The sequence below is a fragment of the Pseudorca crassidens genome, chromosome 8 (assembly GCF_039906515.1).
Source record: "Pseudorca crassidens isolate mPseCra1 chromosome 8, mPseCra1.hap1, whole genome shotgun sequence".
Lineage (NCBI taxonomy): Eukaryota > Metazoa > Chordata > Mammalia > Artiodactyla > Delphinidae > Pseudorca > Pseudorca crassidens.
In genome coordinates, this window is record NC_090303.1 from 24249460 (window position 1) to 24272309 (window position 22850).

The 22850-nt window shown below is 35.9% G+C and overlaps 1 protein-coding gene across 1 annotated transcript in view; it reads left to right on the top strand.

Moving 5' to 3' along the window:
- Positions 1 to 21161: 21161 nt before the first annotated feature.
- GNAI1 (G protein subunit alpha i1) overlaps positions 21162 to 22850 on the top strand; it is a 307062-nt gene continuing 305373 nt past the window's right edge. The window contains exon 1 of the mRNA XM_067746058.1: positions 21162 to 21345. Coding sequence (XP_067602159.1) covers positions 21177 to 21345 — 169 coding nt within the window. The 5' untranslated portion in view covers positions 21162 to 21176. The remainder of the gene's footprint in view (positions 21346 to 22850) is intronic.

A 22850-nucleotide genomic window follows, 5' to 3' on the forward strand; every position in this document is an offset into this window, starting at 1 on the left:
TCTGTAATTATTTTACTGTATATTCCTAAAGGATAAAGGCACAGCAATATTGTTGTTATCATACTTTAATAATGATTCCTCAATATCAAAAAACCAGATAGTATCCACATCATAGAGATTGTTTCCTAATTTTTATTTTCTTATAGTTTGTTTGAATTAGGATCCAAATAAGGTCCATACATTGCAATTAGTTGTTAGTTGTATCCTCATTCCATCTATTCTTTTTTCTTTGCAATTTATTTTTTTGAGGGAATCTAGTTATTTGCCTTAGAGATTTTTTTCCAGTCTGCAGTTTTCTGATTCAATTTATGCAACCATTTAACATTTTCTTCTATTGTTCCTCTCTCCTTTTTTTTTTTGCATTACATGGAATTTCCAGAAATCTCCCTTCAAGCTTTCTATAGCCGTGTGGTCAAACATTGCTGGAGAAAATTACACAGTGCAGTCATTTTATGTTCACGATCGCCAATACCAAATGATCATCCTACAATGCTCAGTACCATTAGTATATTTCTCTAGTAAATTTGCTTCCCATGATCTGCAGTGTCTTTTCCCACTTTTTTCCCCCTTTTATTATTCTCCTCGACTTCTCTAAAAAGCAAATTTTCATTTGATATTCCTGCTCTATACTTTTTTGAAAAGATAGAAGCCCTCAGACTAGAGACTCCTTGTCTTCCCATAACCAATTCTTCTATACCAGTTGCATTTGTTCCATTCTTCCTCTTTTCTCATATTGACAGGTGTGCGTACATACTATCTTCTTTGATAAGAAGCCACTTATAAATACATTTAGTACATCTACACTTTTAGCACTTGTCACAGTTTACAGTTATACTTATTTATTGATTTTTTAATATCAATATTTCCAACTATAGACAAGAAACTCTCTGAGAGCAAATATCTATGTTTGCAGGTTTCATTCCATATTCCCACCTAGACCAGCATAGTGCCTTCTATATTATAATCACTCAGTAAATAGTTGCTTAATGAGAGAATGGAATAATGGCAGAAAAGAAAGATGCATAAATGTATGGATTGAGTGATGAGTGAATGAACAGGAGATTAAATGCTCACATAGACAAAACCAAACCAAAATAAAAAAGTTTGCATTATACAGGATAAAAATGAGTGTAACCTATTCATTGAGCCACATGTACAAACCATCTGCCTTAGAAAAATTTCTATCAGCAACTATTATTCTTTTTTAACATATTAAATTTTGGAAAATTGAATTTTACAGTGGAAAAAATTAATTGAAAGTAGAAATGAAATTAATTCAAGACATCGTATGCTTTGCTCCAAAATTTTAAATGTCAAGAAAGAACAACAGTGTTTGCTGATATATTTAATTGAAGTGAAATATTTGAAGCCACATCTAAAGGTTTTAGCTATTTCTCTTATTGAAAGGAAAAAAAAATGGTCATAGAAATGTTCTGATCAAATTCAGTTTTCCTTACATTTGCTTACATTGCTGTTTTCTGCTTTTGAAAGTACACATGCACTTTCATAACTTTTCAATAGAAATAGAAATGATAATTTTAGGAATGTATTGGTAGAGAAAGATAATCAGTAATGGCTCACTAAGAGTATAATTTATACAGACACAAATGTTTTAAACTACTATTATATAATCATGCAATGAAATGTCTTCAGTTATCAAAAGATGGAAAATTACACATTCCAATGATTTATGTATTTGTTTTTGTGTATAAATACAATGATGTATATATTTATGTATACACATTTAGTGATTTATGGATTTGGTATTTTTCATCATTCTGATAATTTCCTTTTGACAAACGCATTCATTTATCTTTACCTAATGAGATTATTGTTAGGCAAGAGGCCATTACAGTTCCTAAAACATATGTACTTGCTGAATGAGACAATATTTCAAGAGAAAAAACAGTGGAATTATGTGGTTTGTGATCACTACTATGCTACAAGCACAATTTTTATCCTAATACTTAATTGATTAAACACTCACAAGATATTCCACGATTGACAAAAGGCTTTCAGAGAGAATACTGAAATAATATTTTTAAGGGAGTGGATCCAACCACATCATGTCTATTGCCCTAATAATGTTTACGTTTTGTGTAACAACAAATGACTTCAAAGACTGTGATTAGACAAGAGAATTCTCATGAGTCTGTGCCCAGTGCCCTGGCGATTTTTCATCTTTGACTGCTTAACATGCATGTACCTATTCATGCGTATTCACCTCAAAATCAGCATGTAACCTTTGGTATTATATACTCATCTGATGAGTGCATTAAACTGAAACTTTACCCCATTACAAATAGCATGTTCAAATTTTTTTCATTTTTGAAAAATGCAGATTTTGATTTTTTAAAAAATTAGTTTTCATTTATATATATACCAATGAAATAATTCAAAGACTTCTAAATTGTTTTATTTTGTTCATCTGACTTTATTTTTTTATCATGCGAGAATTATTCATATTCCCTATGAAGAATTATGTATCTCAAGACCAAACATGAGATATATATTATATTCAATAATTCATACTACCTGCTGTTGAAATAAAAATGCTTAATAAAACATAGTTTTTTATGACATTTATTTCATTACGCATTTCCCTTTTTAAATTTTACCTGCCCCAAATTTTACAGATGAAAAACACCTATCTCATCGGAAAAGAAGTAAAGCTGTCACTGTTTACAGATGACATGATACTATACATAGAGAATCCTAAAGATGCTACCAGGAAACTAGTAGAGCTAATCAATGAATTTGGTAAAGTAGCAGGATACAAAATTAATGCACAGAAATCTCTGGCATTCCTATACACTAATGATGAAAAATCTGAAAGTGAAATAAAGAAAACACTCCCATTTACCATTGCAACAAAAAGAATAAAATATCTAGGAATAAACCTACCTAAGGAGACAAAAGACCTGTATGCAGAAAATTATAAGACACTGATGAAAGAAATTAAAGATGATACAAATAGATGGAGAGATATACCATGTTCCTGGATTGGAAGAATCAACATTGTGAAAATGACTATACTACCCAAAGCAATCTATAGATTCAATGCAATCCCTATCAAACTACCACTGGCATTTTTCACAGAACTAGAACAAAAAGGTTCACAATTTGTATGGAAACACAAATGACCCAGAATAGCCAAAGCAATCTTGAGAATGAAAAATGGAGCTGGAGGAATCAGGCTCCCTGACTTCAGACTATACTACAAATCTACAGTAATCAAGACAGTATGGTACTGGCACAAAAACAGAAAGATAGATCAATGGAACAGGATAGAAAGCCCAGAGATAAACCCACGCACAGGAGGCAGCAATGTACAGTGGAGAAAGGACAGCCTCTTCAATAAGTGGTGCTGGGAAAACTGGACAGGTACATGTAAAAGTATGAGATTAGATCACTCCCTAACACCATACACAAAAATAAGTTCAAAATGGATTAAAGACCTAAATGTAAGGCCAGAAACTATCAAACTCTTAGAGGAAAACATAGGCAGAACACTCTATGACATAAATCACAGCAAGATCCTTTCTGACCCACCTCCTAGAGTAATGGAAATAAAAACAAAAACAAACAAATGGGACCTAATGAAACTTCAAAGCTTTTGCACAGCAAGGGAAACCATAAACAAGACCAAAAGACAGCCCTCAGAATGGGAGAAAATATTTGCAAATGAAGCAACTGACGAAGGATTAATTTCCAAAATTTACAAGCAGCTCATGCAGCTCAATAACAAAAAAAAAAACAAACAACCCAATCCAAAAATGGGCAGAAGACCTAAATAGACATTTCTCCAAAGAAGATATACAGACTGCCAACAAACACATGAAAGAATGCTCAACATCATTAATCATTAGAGAAATGCAAATCAAAACTACAGTGAGATAACATCTCACACCAGTCAGAATGGCCATCATCAAAAAATCTACAAACAATAAATGCTGGAGAGGGTGTGGAGAAAGGGGAACACTCTTGCACTGCTGGTGGGACTGTGAATTGGTTCAGCCACTGTGGAGAACAGTATGGAGGTTCCTTAAAAAACTACAAATAGAACTACCATATGACCCAGCAATCCCACTCCTGGGCATATACCCTGAGAAAACCAAAATTCAAAAAGAGTCATGTACCAAAATGTTCATTGCAGCTCTATTTACGGTGGCCCGGAGATGGAAACAACCTAAGTGCCCATCATCGGATGAATGGATAAAGAAGATGTGGCACATATATACAATGGAATATTACTCAGCCATAAAAAGAAACGAAATTGAGCTATTTGTAATGACGTGGATAGACCTAGAGTCTGTCATACAGAGTGAAGTAAGTCAGAAAGAGAACGACAAATACCGTATGCTAACACATATATATGGAATTTAAGGAAAAAAATGTCATGAAGAACCTAGGGGTAAGACAGGAATAAAGACGGAGACCTACTGGAGAACAGACTTGAGGATATGGGGAGGGGGAAGGGTAAGCTGTGACAAAGCGAGAGAGAGGCATGGACATATATACACTACCAAACGTAAGGTAGATAGCTAGTGGGAAGCAGCCGCATAGCACAGGGATATCAGCTCGGTACTTTTTGACCCCCTGGAGGGGTGGGATGGGGAGGGTGGGAGGGAGGGAGACGCAAGAGGGAAGAGATATGGGAATATATGTATATGTATAACTGATTCACTTTGTTATAAAGCAGAAACTAACACACCATTGTAAAGCAATTATACCCCAATAAAGATGTTAAAAAAAAAACAAAACACCTATCTCAACCCTCATAGGTTATAAATTAAACAAGTATTTCAGAAAAGTGCAAGTAGGATACGCTTGTAATTAGATGATCATTTACTTTTTATCCGTAAAATAAGACACTTTTTTTTAACATTTTCAAATTTTAGAAAAGTAAAAACCAAAACAAATAAAACAAAAATTCCATTGATGCTTTACCATCATTCTCTTTTCATATGAAGCTTGGAAAATAAATGATGCTTAATGATAAGAAAAAATTAGATCAGGATGCAAAGTATGGAGTCTAGAGGAGGAATAAATTGTTTTCCTCTTTTATGTCAAGTTGATAGCACAATTAGAGCACATGGCATCTAGATATTATCAAGAGTGAGAATCCCTCCTTCTGTATGCAGACCATGGGTAGATGCCCAAGGCTATTCTATGTAAGCGAGAAGGACAGACACACATATCAAATTAAATTAAACAAGGCATTGAACTAATTTATTTACTCTGCTTTCTAGATATCTGTAACTATGAACAGAATCTCTTTGACTGGATATAGACCTGTGTTGTTATTTTTTCAAACACTTGATTATCCAACTTAAAAGGTCAAAAAGTGACATGTTTAGTGACAGTTTGGCTTCAGTCATTTTGCTACAATAATTAATACTGCTGTATTTTACAGCTTGTTCTTATGTATTCTAAAATAATTTTAAAGCACATGTATTGTAACCTACAGCTATGCATTCTAGTTTTTTAGAGTTAAAATTTTAATCTGTTATTAAATATATTAGAAATCTTTTTGAAAAATATTGATTCAGTCTACATAGATATTTAAGAAAATCAGTTTATTGACAAATTTTATTGATGCAAATTCTTATATTGTAAGGAAAGTATATTCTCACAGAGAATCAAATACTCGGTCAGTTGAGAGGTGTTAGAGATAACATGGCCTAACCTTCAAGCCTTCTGCTGGAGGACTGGCAATTGGCAATGAGGGCTTCAGGTGTAAGGTTGAGAGCTGGAGCTGCCCATGCCTTTGTGAGCATTGCACTCTTCACTTGTTTCATTCTTCATCATGAGAACCCTTAACAATTATTGAATTAAAGCCACTATATCTCCCATTAGTCTTCTCAAGCCTGCAGCTGAAGATTTTGTGTGTGTGTACCTTAAATCATGCCATATGGTTTCACATTTATCTTCTATTCAGGTTTAAAATCAAGTATAACATGCCAGATGTATGCTGCATTGGTTCACTACTGTGGGCCCATACTGATTTTGTGATCAATGAAATTGCCAGGTCTTTCACATGAATAGTGTTGATACAAATACCCATCAGTTTGATAAAAAGAGAACATTAAAGATAAATCCTTACCTCCTATCATCCCTCTAAATAAATTCCATATTAAAGATCAAAATGTTAAAAATAAAAATATTCTAAAATTATTAAAAGAAAAGGAAATATATCAGAATACATTGATGACTTTAGCATAGTGGAGAATTGCTTAAACCAGAAGTTTTTTTTTTAAAAAGTGCTTCATAATGGAAGAAACTGGCACATATCTTAAAATGCCCTTGGCCAGTTTTGATATCAAGGTTCTATCAGTCTCATAAATGGATGTGGGCAACCTTCCTTCTCTACCCACTAGAATAAATGGAATTAAATAGGGATTTTTTTGGTCCTTGAATTTATGATAAGAATGGCTAGTGAAGCTATTTGTACTTCAGACTTACATCAACCTCCCTCATATTTTTTTTGCAGGGACTGGGAAGATGTGAGAAATTTAAGTTATGTTATTTCTGCAGAGGTTTTTGTTATATTCTAATTTATATTTTTTCCTTGAGTCATTTTTTTTGGTAATTTTTATGTTTCTACAACATTTTAACTTTCATCTCCTTAAGTGTGTATATGTGTACATAAATTATTGATATAAATTAAATTATGGTCATATCTCATTTTTCAAAGTATGAGTTTTATGTGCTTTGCTTTCTTGGGTATTTATACAAATTTTTTTCTCTTTTTTATCTCAAATCAATCATGCTAGATGCTTATATATTTTATTATTTTTTTCCAAAACGTTTCTTTAAGTTTTGCTAATCATCTCTTTTATTTCTTTTTTTCCCATGTTAACAATTTCTGCTTTTATCTTACATTTTTCTAATATCTTTAGGGTTATTTTGTGAGGTTTGTTTAATTTCTTAAGTTGAACCATTAGTAGTTACTTTTCATCCATTTTGTTTTTAAAAATAGAGATTTCATTGCTCATTATTTGTAAATATTTTCTTCCCGTTATAATTATTTTTTAACCCTTGATATCTTTAGATGGTTTTATTGTAGCCATTTATTCAATATTCATTTATTATTTGTTTATTGCACATTCCAATCTCTGCCCCCTTCCGCACTCCATTTTCCTCATTATTTTTAATTTTTATTTTTTAGAGAACATAAATTTTCCATTAAAAAACTAAATATAGAAAGTACTATAATGAGTATTTACTGAATAGTTGGTCTAAATTCATCTAATGAAATTAATCTAAATCGTAGACGCATATAGATTCCTTATTCTTGAGGTATCTATTACATTTATCTATTGAATAATGTAAAAGAATTTTTATTGTATTTGTTCTCATTCATGTTTTCCTCATAATACAGACAATTTGATTAAAAGTAATATAAAAAAGGTAATGCAAAAAAGATACTACACATCCATTAATATTTTAATAATGCCATTTCTTTATAATCATTATAAAATTCAACATACTTCTAAAAAAAAAAAGTAAAGCTAGCAAAAGGAAGAAACCAAGCTATTTTAAAGTTATTTTGCTCCTAATAATTCCAGTCAAAGATAAGGGTTGTGTGCACTTCTGTTAAGTATTTAAGTAAAGCAATTTGCCCTGACACTTCATATAAGAGAGCTATTCAGTTAGGGTGACATGCTTCCTATTTCTGAATGTATTATCTTAGTGATGTTGGTATTTATTTGAAACAGGGGATGAATGCAAATAACTTTCTTTCAATATTCTGTACTAGCAATCTTTTCAATAACAGGTACCACTATACTCTGGGGGGGGTGGGAAATGCTGTATATTAATGTTGTAGGAATGTGATTTAATCATTTTACATCTTAATTTATAGGCAAACATTTTAATTAATTTTATTTTAATTTAATTTAATTTTATTTTTGCGGTACGTGGGCCTCTCACTGTTGTGGCCTCTCCCATTGCAGAGCACAGGCTCCGGACGCGCAGGCTCAGCGGCCATGGCTCACGGGCCCAGCCGCTCCGCAGCATGTGGGATCTTCCTGGACCGGGGCCCAAACCCGTGTCCCCTGCATCGCCAGGCGGACTCTCAACCACTGCGCCACCAGGGAAGGTGGTGGGTTTAATTAATTTAAAAAAACATATGGAGTTTATACTTTTAAGGTATTTGGAATATTTACTTATAATAGTCATTAGAAGTATATAATTTTAGTGTTATATTTTCAATATAAAAATATACTGCATGAGTAGTCTACTTATTTTTGGATATAATGGAAAAAGGAAGAATTTTGGAGCCTCAAATTTCAAGTCAAAATTCAAAGTTAAAAGTTTATAATTCTGATTATTATTATAGATATTAATATAATGTAAAATTACAGTGGCTAATGGGTTGTATTACAATTTACAATATAATGCTTCCTTCTTTAAATGTTTCATGCTATAAACTCTAAAATATAGTAAGTTATATTAATTTTTATGAATATTTATGAATCTTTCTGACTAACACTAAAAATAGTGTATGGTATATATTATCTATATTATATACTCTATAAAACCTGACTCAGAAGTAAAACATTTTAAGTAATTTAATCAAAAATATGTTTATTGTTTTTTACATACAGCTTTCTTCGGGTTATACAGTACTTTTGCATGGAGAATTTGTGCCAAACTACAGGTTATTTTTTAAGTTTAAAAGTAGCAGAGACCACCATAGAACAGTCATTTTAAATAAAATGTACTCACCTTGAATCTATAAACTGTTATAGAATATATAAACTTGAATGTATAAACTGTTAATTTTCAGATAATTTACTTGAAGCACAGCATTTCAACTTCAAATCCCCATTTTTCTTAGCCCAAGGTAACAAACTTATTGAGAGTGAGCATTTTAATGTAGTCATGAAGATCTAAGCACTTAGAGTAAGCGTTCCAAATCCAGAATAAGAGAAGCCTAGAATTTTTTAACTCTGTTCTGTCAATCAGACTGCTCATTCCATCTGTCTAAAGGTGACCTAGACAATTCTATTTTTATTCCTTTTTTTTTTAACTTTAAAACCATAACTGCATTTGAATGTGTGCCTATGACACAGCTAGGCAAATATCTAGAAGGGAGAGGGCCACTTAGTAAACATATTAATCCACAGTGTACCAAAAAAATAACCATTACTATTTACCATTTGAGTACAAGGGACTCTTTTTATTTATATTTTAAGTCATTTTATAAAAATTTATCTTCTTGATCATGTTTGGACTATAGTTGAGAATGAGTCTTTTCCATTTCAAATAAAGTTTAAAAATTATTTTGCCAATTTTATACCATAAGCCCAAAGAGGGTAGGCTTATTTGTTTTATTCACTGGTGCATTCCAAGTGCCCAGCATAATCCTTGTCACTCAACACCCATTTGTTTAATTTGTATACATGTCATAACGCATTTTAGGTAGATGTTGTATTATTGAAAAAAGGAAGAAAGCTGTAGTACACTATTCTGAAAGAATTTTGAATTCCTGGTTTATTTGTTACCCTTTATCAGTAATCAGATATTTTTCTTGGTTGTTTTCTTCTTAACATTTTGGCAAAATTAGATGTAAAAGGAGGTGCTATGTATTTTCAATGTTTGCTTAGTAGAGTCATTGGGTAAACATAGTGTCTCAGATATCACCTTGATATATATTAATTTTCAAGTACTTAGAAACATGGCACTTTCACAGGCATTTTTGTTTTGTTATATAGGTCATAGTAACCTAAACAAAACAAAACAAAACATTTTAAGGTGTCTGGAAACTTCCACAAAAGCTTTTATAGACAAAACCATATGTCTTTGGTTTACATGTAAAGTTTTAAGGCTATTTTTTCCCTTTAATTCTGAAAGCCTGGATCATCTTGGACACACTCTTTGTGAAACTTCACTATATGGCCAGCAATTACATTGTATATAATTTCTACCTTTCTTTTTAATAAGAAAATCCATGAACGTTAATAGGCAACAGATGCATCTGCTGTTTGGCATTTATAAAGTTCATCAGAAGCACTTATATTTTACGTGTCAGTTGGGACCATACCCCATTAGCCCTGGTTTACAAGTATTATTTATCAAAGATAACACCTACTGCATCAAGAATATCATACAAGGTCATGTTTTCTCTTAATATCTCTGCTGCGAATTTATTTGTTTTATAAAGTTTTTTACTAGGATTTTTATTATTTTTACCATTAATAGACAGTGAGATATGAGTCCTCATGTTCATTATGTTTAAAGGGTCAGATATATAAATGTATGTGTATATATATTTCTTTTTTTTTTTTTTTTTTTTTTTTTTGCAGTACGCGGGCCTCTCACTGCTGCAGCCTCTCCCGCTGCGGAGCACAGGCTCCGGACGCGCAGGCTCAGCGGCCATGGCTCATGGGCCCAGCCGCTCCGCGGCATGTGGGATCTTCCCGGACCGGGGCACGAACCCGTGTCCCCTGCATCGGCAGGCGGACTCTCAACCACTGTGTCACCAGGGAAGCCCATGTGTATGTATATTTATGTATTTAAGTTTTCTCTAACTTCAGATATGTGTGCTTAGTGTGTCTATCCATACATTCTACAAGTTTTATAGCACAACAATTTTGAATGCAGGTGCTGTGAGATTGGCTAACATGAACCATTTTGGAGGGTTTTGTTATAATAATATTTATTGAATATTACTATATGGGTAGGAGGATTTTGTACTCATGTATTAACATTAGATAGCATGCTAGAATTTTACTTTATAGAGAAAATTGTAGATTTTTAACGTCTTCAGGGTAAAATTTTTAAATGACTTAAAGAATCAATAGAGAATGTCTTTTCACAAACTTTCCATGGTTGATGGAGGGTGAGAATACCTCTCTTGAGAAATGGTACTACAGTGTATGTAGCTCAGAGGCTTAGTAGTATATTGACTGGGAACCCCATCCTGGAAAAGAAGTAGCTACCCTTATAGTGTATCCAGTCTGTAACACTTCCTATCTCTAAATTGGGTTGTACTGACTGTCAATACCTGGCAAGAATCTAGGATTTTACCCTCTTTGCAAACTAAAAAGATAACTTTTACTCTTTCATGGATGCTGGTAGAAGACAGGAGACTCTGGGTCAAAATAAAAGGAATGTATTATTCACTGGATAGCGGGAAGCAAATGCTTCATTTTCATGCCAGTTCTCCTTGTCACATGATACAAGGGTGCTGATTGAATCAATGGGAGTCACCTGATTTATGGGGACTAATTTAACAATAAGAGTCACCTGATCCAAGGGGCTGACTGAATAAGCCCTAGCAACCCTCAAGGGGGACAGCACCTAAGTACACAACTGTGCAAATAATATGTGTCTACAAAGGAACTTATGGTATAATGAGAGTCAGGAGATTTAAGAAGGATGATTGATTTAATGGGGGGGTCAGGAAATTTAAGGGGGCTGACTTAATCAATGGGAGTCATGTGATTTAGGGGACTGGTTTAAATATATGGGAGTCAAGTGATACAAGGGTGTTGATTGAACTAATGGTAGTCACCTGATTTATGGGAACTGATTTAACCATAGGAGTCACGTGATCCAAGGGGCTGATTGAATCAGGCCAAGCAACGCTCAAGGGGGACAGCACCTATGTACACAACTGTGTATATAATATGTGTCCACAAAGGAACTTTGGGTACTCAATGCATATGCACAACTGGGTACTTACTATGTTTCCACAAAGGAACTTTGGGTACACGATGCATATACACACCTGTGGACGTACTATGTGTCCACAATGGAATTTTGTGGACACAATGCATATACATAACTGTGGCTGTCCCCTAGGGAGGGTGCTGTCCCCCGTGGGTGGTCTGTGTCCACGGGGGACAGCACCCTCCGTGGGTGTGTACTTGAGAAAATTTCTTAATTTCTCTGTGTCTCAGTTGTTTTCAACCACAAAGTGTAGATTTTTTTTTTTTTTTAGATGTTGGGGGTAGGAGTTTATTAATTAATTTATTTATTTTGGCTGTGTTGGGTCTTCGTTTCTGTGCAAGGGCTTTCTCTAGTTGTGGCAAGCGCGGGCCACTCTTCATCACGGTGAGTGGGCCTCTCACTATCGCGGCCTCTCTTTTTGCGGAGCACAGGCTCCAGACGCGCAGGCTCAGTAGTTGTGGCTCACGGGCCTAGTTGCTCCGCGGCATGTGGGATCCTCCCAGACCAGGGCTCAAACCCGTGTCCCCTGCATCAGCAGGCAGATTCTCAACCACTGCGCCACCAGGGAAGCCCCATTGTGTAGATATTTTTAAAAGTCCTTTGTAAGACATCTTTTGGTTTCCATTTTAAAATTTTTTTTAATTAAAAATTTTTCCATCTTTATTAAAGTAGAATTGACAAATAAAATTATATATATTTAAGGTGTTCAATGTGATGTTTTGATATATGTGTACAGTGTAAAGTGATAGCCACAATCAAGGTAATTACAATATCCATCACCTTACATAGTGACCTTTTTGTTGTTGCTGTTGCTTTGGTGGTGACAACACCTAAGATGAAATCTGTTAGCAAATTTCAAGTATATAACACAAGATTATTAACTCTAGTTATGCTGCTATTAATTAGATCTCAAGAACTTATGCATCGTGCATAACTGAAACTTTGTACCCTTTGACCAATATCTCCCCATTTCCCTCACTCCCTAGCCTTACATAATATAATTATGATTTAAGCATACTTCTTCTCGACCTTACTTCTCCCGTGAGGCAACCTCTGCCACCCCAGTATTTTGCCACCTAGTACTCTTGTGCAAAGAGCTCCTATAGCTCTTACCAAACTGTTTTGTAAAGATGTGCTTCCTACCCTCTAAAGGCAAACCAACAAAGAAAATAACTTTAAAACTTTAAGGGTAAGGTTAGTGTTTAATTTCTCTTCATAACTCTAATACCTAGTTCCCAGCACTTAAAAAGTACTGACCCACAGTATGTAGTAAATATTTACTTAATAAACCAAATAATTCTTGGTGGTAAAATTACTAATTTTTACTAAATTATGGTAGATGCAGCTTTAATATTTAGGATCTTGTAGAACAGCAATGAAGAGTCCATTGGCTTGGTCAATGTGGCGTTAAAGCTGAATCAGGAAATATGTTAAAAGGGAATGAGCTTCCCCTGTGGGTAAAATAATCTTGAATTAATGTACATAATATACCAGGCATGACATGACTTGTGAACTCTCTGAAATATCGTTGTAGTTTTTAGTGTAATCTCCTTTTTGCATTTAGTGGCACCATTGTGTAACTTGGCCTGGAAGAATTTAATTTTAGAATATCTAAAGTATGCTTACGGGGAAAACTTTGGAAGAATTGACATTGCCAACTAACCTTTCCTTCTGAAATCTAAGTCGTTATAGGGAAATATTTTTGTTTCCAGAAAGTAAAAGTAGTCAGAATGGCAAATTAGCCACAATTAATGAACTGAACAGAATCAAAAGATTTTACAATCTTCTTTTATTTAAAGAAAAACTATACTAGGAGAAATATTTCTATAAATGACGTGTTTAATGAAGAAGGTTTTAAACACCTCATCTGCATGTAAAGAAGCATCTTTATTTGCAGTGATTATTTCCAATTGGAATAAGATATAGAAGTAGAATTATTCTTCTCCTGTAATGATGCCAAGTATATATTGGTATTGAATAAACTGTATTTTTTCTTAATGAACCAAATGATCCAGACATTTTGACATTATTATGCCCTCTTTGTTAGCTTATGTTCAGACACTGATCCATCTACCATTTCAGTAGATTAGAAATAGAAACCAGATTTTGGCTTACAAGTTAATTTCATGTCCGCTATTATTTTAATCCAGAATAAATATATTTCATGAACTAAAAGGTAGAGTCTCTTAAGGAAAGTGATGATAATAACCAATACCTATGTATTTACATAAATACAAAGGTCCTCAATGTCATTTTATGTGTCAGAACTGGATTCAATCTCAAGTCTCCTGATTCTAAAACCCTTGCCCTCTAAATTCTACAATATTGCTTTTACCAATAAACTTAGCCCTTTGTGTCCCTAAACCTCTTTTTTTGTGTTTTTTTAGCCTTGTTTCTGCTTCCCTCCAAAACATCATTCTTGATGTTGAGGCAAATATTGTGAGATGCAGCCAGCTCTGTGAAAATGCTAGCTTCAAGTATTACCCAGTCTCTGCCCCATTCCTTCACTTCTTTTTGTTCTTGGCAATGCAACGAGTCTAATGGAGAATCTGGTAAATGAACCACTGTTAAAGAACTAGCACTTTTTGTAGAAGATTATTCAGAGCAATAAATCATGCTTCTGTTAAGACTTTTTTTTAATATAAATTTATTTATTTATTTTTGCCTGCGTTGGGTCTTTGTTGCTGCATGCAAGCTTTCTCTAGTTGCGGTGAGCGGGGGTTACTCTTTGTTATGGTGCATGGGCTTCTCATTGTGGTGGCTTCTCTTGTTGTGGAGCATGGGCTCTAGGTGTGCGGGCTTCAGTATTTGTGGCATGTGGGCTTCAGTATTTGTGGCATGTGGGCTCAGTAGTTGTGGTGCACAGGCTTAGTTGCTCTGCAGCATGTGGATCTTCCCAGACCAGGGCTCGAACCCGTGTCCTCTGCATTGGATTCTTAACCACTGCACCACCAGGGGAGTCGCTGTTAAGATTTTTATTAGTAGTGTAGTAGGCTTTTTGGTCACCACAAGCAATTATTAAATTTCTCTACATACATAAAGAAGGTCTTCCTTTTCAGGACAGTTTGTCAATGAATCCCCCTTGAAATTTTAGAATTTTCCCACTCTCACTCTCAGTCATCATTATCAGAGGGTACTTTGCCATCATTTTGCATTTTCCAACAGGCCAATGTACTTCATAGGCAACGTGTTATCAAATGAAAATACTTCTATGTAGCAAAAACGGAAATAAAGACAATTAACTATTGAGCACAGATAAAAATGTGCTGCTCAGACTGACTCACAGCATCGTTGACAACATTGCAACAAAATCTGAAATTTCTGATTCCTGGTATATCCTGATGGTGCCAGTTTGACTATTAAAAAAAAAAAATCTGGTAATAATTTTTGAACGTCGAAGGAAGGACAGACTGGACTATACTACTAAAACATTTCTATCTAATTTTTTTCGTCACCTAAAAAATAAAGGAAAAACAAACAAAACCCAGATAAGCCAAAAAAGAAAACTCTATGCCCTGATTAATACTTTTTGAAAATAATTTTTAGGTAATCAAATAATTTAATACAAAATAATTTGCACATTTTTAACATCAGAACAATCCTCTCTTTGTGGATTTCATTTATATCTGAGACATGTGTTTGTCCCTGGTATTCTGCAGATTAAATGACAGCAAATATTAGTATGTATAGACTTGTATTCCAACATGCAAACTGTTTTCCCCAGTTTTAGGACAAATAAATGGCTAGGAGGATGAGGCAGTGTACAAAGGAATGGGTTCCAGACATAAAATTCCTATGGTTATAAGGACAGGAGCAGATGGTATACTACAGGATTCTCCAAATAATAAGGAACATGCTATTTTATGTGGATCCCTAAAACCTGGTTAAAACCCTTAACACACCTAATGCTCTTGCTCGCGGTTCTTCTGTAATTAGAGTGTAAAACAATTAGGCCTCCTTAATGAGTTGAAAGTGAGTTCTTAACCTCTGTTGGTACTTTCTGACAAAATCCTGAGCTGAGTTCTAAGTTAGATGTGGATATTAAAGTCGATGAAAATATAATAAAGAGCCCCTAACGAAAAGCAGTCATCGCGTTTCTTTCTTGCCTCCAGGACTCTTTGGCCTTCCTCTCCTGCTTTCCCTGAATGCTCTGTTGCTGCTCCACCTGTTTAGGTCCGCTTAACACTGCAGTGCTTGTTGGTTTAAGAAAAAGCATGCCAAAGTAAAGGCTTCCAATAAGTGATTTTTCTGCTTAACATGTAAGGTAATTTGTAGAGCCATCAAAATCCAAATGGTTCTTAACTCTTATATGTGTGTGTGTACGTATACTATTGGGCAATCCTGCAAGAGAAATTGTATGTATGGTTTGTCAAAGAGTCAATGATGCCTCTTGAAAAATTGTTAAGAAAACATTCAAAAAAAGATTGGAAGACAAGTTAACTACTTAATAAGTAACTTCTTCTTAGGTTCACTTTAATTGTGCTCACTTTGCTCACAGGTAAACAAGCTACTGTGAAAAGACATCGATCTCAATTACTATCTGGGTAGAAAAATAAGTAGCTTTTACACTGCCTGTATTGATTTTATGAAATTATATATGAGGCATATTGTTTTCAAACTACTTAATTGCCTTGTTTTCAATTTAGGGAAGAATACAGAAGAACGCATTCCTAAAACTGAAGAAATAAATCTTATTATTACTAGGAATAGAAACTTCATGTAATGGAAAGAATATTGACCTAGCAATCAGGACTTTCTGAGCTCTAATCCTTACTCTTTCGCTGCCAAACTTACTTACCTTCCAGCAAATACCAGTTCTCTGGGTGTCACTTTCCTAAACTGTAAAATGAGGGCTTTGGACTTAATCTCTAAAGTACTATCAAATTCTAAAATTATTTTTACCTACCTTAATGCTATTAAGTGTGTTCCTCGGGTATGCTTTCATTACTTCCCTCAAGACTAGTTTCCTTCTTGAATTTACCAAATATAGTTTATAGACTTTAAACTAACAGAGGCAAAGGAAGGTAAGAAACTTGTTCTAGGTAAATGCAGATTAGAACTCAGAAACTCCAACATGAATTATCAACTCTATTAAATTCTCAGCCTCCTTGCTCATTAAAAATTTAAATGTTTTGAAAATCCATGTATTAATTACATGAAGCGAGAGATAATTTAGTGAATGTACAAGCAATGAGCAGATTACTGTGTCAGTCCAATATGCATTTTGATAGTAGACTCAAAGAATTTTAGATCTGACAGGTATATGTAAAAAGAATTAGAGAAGGTGAAAGACTTCTGTCTATGCTTTTGCAGTTCTATTGAAGTAAAATTTACATACAATAAACTGTTAACTTATAGAGTACAGTTTTACTTTTTGACATATGTATACACTGTGAGTGCCTCACCAAATCAAGAAAATCATAATATGCTTCACCCACAAAAGCTTCTCTGTTACTCTGTAACCCTTCCTCACCCTCCTTCATCCCAGGCAGCAATTCACTTGCTTTCTGTTTCTGTATATTAGTTTGCTTTTTCTATAATTTTATAAAACTGTAATGATATAGTATGTATGTCTTTTTGGTCTGCTGTCACTCACTCAGCATATTTATTTTGAGATTCATCCATGTTATTGCTATTGAGAAACAATCCTCCGTGAGTCTCTCATGTTTTCTGTATGTCTTGTGAGCAGAGTCTCTGATGGCCTTTGTTCTGTATTATCTTTTTGGGATGTTTGTATAGAGAAGAGACTTGAAAGGTAGAATGTCTCCCTCCAGAGCAAAAGGCAGGTTGGTATACTGTCCAGTATGGTAAAGATATTTGTCTTCCTGTAGGGCAAAGGTTAAGAAGGCTTATTGCCTAGTATAAAATATTTGAGTCACTAAGTTTGAGGTCCTTGGCCTGTAACATAATGTATTGCATGTGCCCTGTTCATATTTCCCTGTTGGAACTGGGGCTAAGGGAACCCATGCTACTCAGCCTACTACTATTGTACGTAAGAAAATCCTATGTCTCTGACCCAAGATGCTCACGTCTTCTGCCATCATTCATGAAACTGTGCCAGACAAACTTGTTAGCTGGCAAATAGAGTAAAATCTCAGATCCTTCACAGTTCTTGACAGTTCATTCCTTTTTATTGCTACTAATCCATTTTATGGATACACCTCAATATATTAACCCATCCATCAGTTCATGGATGGCTGTTTCTAGTGTTTAGGAATTATGGGGAAAAAAAACTGTTATGAACATTTATGTACAGGTATTTGTGTAAACTAGACTTTCATTTCTCTTTGGTAAATACCTATGAGTAGAATGGCTGGGACATATAAAGTTATGTGAATTTAAAAAAAAACTGCTGCACAATTTTACTAGGTGGTTGTATCATTTTACATTCCCACCAACAGTGTATGAGATTGCAGTTGCTTTTTTTTGGGGGGGGGGCTCGTTTGTGTGTGTGTATATATATATTATATATATATATATATATATACACACACACACACACATACATACACATACATATATATATATATCCAATTCTTCTGTCATTTATTTAAAAAGCTCTATTGACTTTTTAGCTGCACTTCCCACTTTTTTCTTTTTTCTTTTCTTTTTTTAATGATTGCCCTAAAGATTGCAATAAAACTGCCATAGTTCAAAAAGAGTCATATACCACAATGTTCACTGCAGCTCTACTTACAATAGCCAAAACATGGAAGCAACTTAAGTGTCCACTGACAGATGAATGGATAAGGAAGATGTGGCACATATACACAATGGAATATTACTCAGTCATAAAAAGAAATGAAATTGAGTTATTTGTAGTGAGGTGGATCGACCTACAGTCTGTCATACAGAGTGAAGTAAGTCAGAAAGAGAAAAACAAACACCATATGCTGACACATATATATGGAATCTAAAAAAAAAAAATGGTTTTGAAGAACCTAGGGGCAGGACAGGAATAAAGACGCAGGCGTAGAGAATGGACTTGAGGACATGGGGAGGGGGAAGGGTAAGCTGGGACGAAGTGAGAAAGTGGCATGGACATATATACACTACCAAATGTAAAATAGATAGCTAGTGGGAAGCAGCCGCATAGCACAGGGAGATCAGCTCGGTGCTTTGTGACCACCTAGAGGGGTGGAATAGGGAGGGTGGGACGGAGACGCAAGAGGGAGGGGATATGAGGATATATGTATATGTATAACTGATTCACTTAGTTATACAGCAGCAACTAACACAACAATGTAAAGCAATTATACTCCAATAAAGATGTTAAAAAAGTATAGAATTGAATATAGGGAGTAGATATATATTTTAATTCTTAAAAATATATATGACACAAATACAATTAATAAATTCTGCTTGTTGGGTTAAAAACAACAACAACAAAAAGTATATGTCTACATCACATCACCCAAATGCTCATAGCAGCTTTGTTTGTAATAGCCCAAAATTATTATAAAGACTCAAATGTCTACAAAGAGGTGAATGCATAAGAAAGCTGTGCTATATCCTAACAAAGGAATACTATTAAGCAATGAAAAGACACAAACGATCTTTTCCAATTTTACTGAGGTATAATTGACGTTTAGCACTGTGTAAGTTTAAGGTGTTCAATGTGATGATTTGATACATGTAGACATTGCAAAATGATTACCACAAGAAGTTTAGGTAACATAGTCATCACCTCACCATAGTTACACTTTTTGTTTTCTTTTTGTGATGAGAAAGTTCAAGATACACTTTCTTAACAATTTCCAAATATACAATACAGTGTTGTTAAGTATAGTCACCATGCTGTACATTACATCCCCAGAAATTATTCATCTTATAATTGTAAGTTTGTACACTTTGACCAACATCACTCATTTCTCCCACTCTTTCCTCACCCTGGCAACCACCAATCTACTCTCTGTTTCCATGTTTTGGTTTTTAGATTTTACATATAAGTGATATCTTAGAGTATTTGTCTTTTTCTGTCTGACATTTCACTTAGTACAATGCCCTCAAGCTTCATCCATGTTGTCACAAATGGAAGAATTTCCTTCTATTTTGTGACTGAATAATATTCCATTGTATATATTTCCCACATTTTCTTTATCCATTCATGTATCAATGGAAACTTAGGTTGTTTCCATGACTAGGCTATTTTCAAAATTGCTGCAATGAATAAGATATAGATACTGCTTTGAGGTAGTGATTTTATTTCCTTTGGGTATACACCCAGAAGTGGGACTGCTGGAGTATATAATAATTCTATTTTTCATTTCTTGAGGAACCTCTATACTGTTTCATATAGTGACTATCCATTTACATTCCCATCAACAGTGTACAAGGCTTCCCTTTTCCCCACATCCTCACCAGCCCTTGTTACCGCTTGTCTTTTTGGTGAGAGCCATTCTAACAGGTGTGAGGCTATACCTCATTGTGGCTTTGATTTGCATTTCCCTGATGATTAGTGATGTTGAGCATCTTTTCATGTGCCTCTTGGCCATTTGAACATCTTCTTTGGAAATACGTCAATTCAGGTCCTTTGGCCATTTTTAATTTGGATTATTTGGGTTTTTTTGCTGTTGAGTTGTGTGAATTCCTTGTATATTTTGGATATTAACCTCTTATCAGATGCATGGTTTGTAAATATTTTTTCTATTCTGTAGGTGCCTTTTCATTTTGCTGATGGTTTACTTTGCTGTGCCGAAGCTTTTTAATTTGAGATAGTCCCACTTGTTTATTTTTTATTTTGTTTCTTGTGTTTTAGGTGTCATACCCAAAAACTCATTGCTTTTTTTGTGATCAGGTAGACATCTGGCTGAGCTCCACTTTGGCGCAAGATCACTGGCAGAGCTCTCTGATTGAGAGGGTCCTCCAGCTGTATTCCACAGTTGGGTGTGGCTAGAGACTGTGCTTCCTGAGCTGGGATCACTGTCCGGGTTCCCTTTTCAGGTGGGATCACACGCTACTGCTCCACGACTGGGCTGGGTCACTGGCAAGTCTCCTTGCCTGAACAAGGCCACTGGCTGTGTTTGGTGATGAGTCAGAGTCATAGGCTGGGCTTCTCCGCTGGGCGGGGCTGTAGGCTGGGCTCCACAGCGCAGTGCTACCATGGAGCTGCGTTCTGAGGCTGCGTAGGCCTCTCTTCAGGCTCTCTGGTTACGTGAGGCCAGAGACTATGCTCAGCAGTTGGTCAGGGCTGCTGACCTGGATCCCAGACCCACCAGCACTATAGGGTGTGGTCTGCGGCTGCCCAGGTTCTCTGGCCAGGCTTCCTGGATGGGCAGGGACGGAGGCTGCGTATTTGCTTTCCTGCTGAAGCGAAGCGGTAAAATGAACCGGTAGGGCTCTTTGACTGGAGACCCAAATCAGTCAAAACTGCCGAACAGGGGCTCCCCTGGTGGCGCAGTGGTTGAGAGTCCGCCTGCCGATGCAGGGGACACGGGCTTATGCCCCAGTTCGGGAAGATCCCACATGCCGCGGAGCGGCTGGGCCCGTGAGCCATGGCCGCTGAGCCTGTGCGTCTGGAGCCTGTGCTCAGCAACGGGAGAGGCCGCAGCCGTGAGAGGCCCGCCTACCGCAAAAAAAACCCCAAACTGCCAAACAACCGTGTTCCGGGGACAGACAGGACCACCAGCAGCACCGTGACTGGGATCTCTGCTCCCGCGCACAGTAAGTAGGAATGTGGTCTGCGGAGCTCTGAGTGCTGGTTGCTGCAAGCCGGGCGCTCTCTGTCTCTATTCGATTTCCAGTGGTGGAGCCCTGCCCGTTCCCCAAGTGATCTCTTTGAGGCGAGACCTGAGTGGGCCTCGCTGGAAATGCGTTCCGCCGTTGGGAAAGCTGGATGTCTACTGTGGGTTCTCTTTTTCTCTCTGGAGAAACTGTAGGTAGGGGTTGAGGAGCGAGCCTCTCCAGGCAATGCTGCGCCGGCCTGGAGGAGGGGCAATGAGGTCAGCGTGTAACGTTCCTCCTACTTTCTCACGTGGTCCTTCTCAGTCTCCGTGGTCCAGGGGGGTGCTTCAGCCTTGTCCCTACGTTCTGGGATTTTCTCAGTGGTGTCTTGTCTATGGGCAGATGGTAGTTGATCTTCTTGTGAGGGGGACTGAAGTGGATCGAGGTATGTCTCCATCTTGCTGACGTTACCTCGGGGAGGATGCTGCCACAGGCTCAGCTGGGGCACTGGTGGCAAGCTCTTGATGGCCTGGAAGGCTAGGTTGGTGATGGCAGGATCTGCAAATGCCAAAAAGAAACAAGCTAGTGATGCACACAACACCATGAATAAGTTTCAAAAACACTGCGCAAAGCGGAAGAGGTCAAACACAAGAGGCTATATTTATATGATTCCATTTACATGATGTTCTAGAAAAGGCAACCTATCATGACAGAGAGGAAATCAGTGTTACCTGGGGCTGGCAAGTGGGGAAGGGCATTCATTTCAAAACGGCCCAAGGAAACTTTCTGAGGTAATTTAAATGTTTTATAATATATTGTGATCATGTTTACTCAACTGTACACAAGAACCCAAAGTCATTGAACTGTAATACCTAAAATGGATGAATAAGGTATGTAATAAATACCTTAATAAATCTGGGGAGGGAGAGACAGAGACAGAGAGATTGAGAGAGAGACAGGGGTTGCCAAGGCAGGGAAAAAAATGTACTTTTCCACTTACTTGGTTTGCCAGAGGAAAACAGCCAAAAAGAATAATAAAAAGACCTCTGGTGACCAAATTCCCTGTGAATTCCATGTGAATTGGCAGAATCCACTTGGCATCCAGAAAGCTTAGCTGGACCAGAATCTAGTAAACATAGCTTTTAGTTTGATATCCTCTAAGTTATAAGAAGAAACACAGAGAGAGTAATGGTGGTAGAAATGAGTCAATAAGTAGCATGTACTAAATATTTCTTGGGTTTTCTTATTGATTTGTAGATAATAATCTTTATCAGTTACAATATCTTGTAGCATTTATATCCATGCTTGTTTTTCTTTTGATAAATGGAAGCTTGTAAGGTGGTTATGTTTCTCAATGTTGTTTTTATTATTTGTGCTTATGACGTATAATGTAAGCAGTCTTCCACTATCCCATGTTCATAATTGTTACTCTCTATTGTCCTCTAAACTTTTATATTTTTGGCATTTTTGACTTAGAATTTATTTATTTGCATATGATTTGAGGT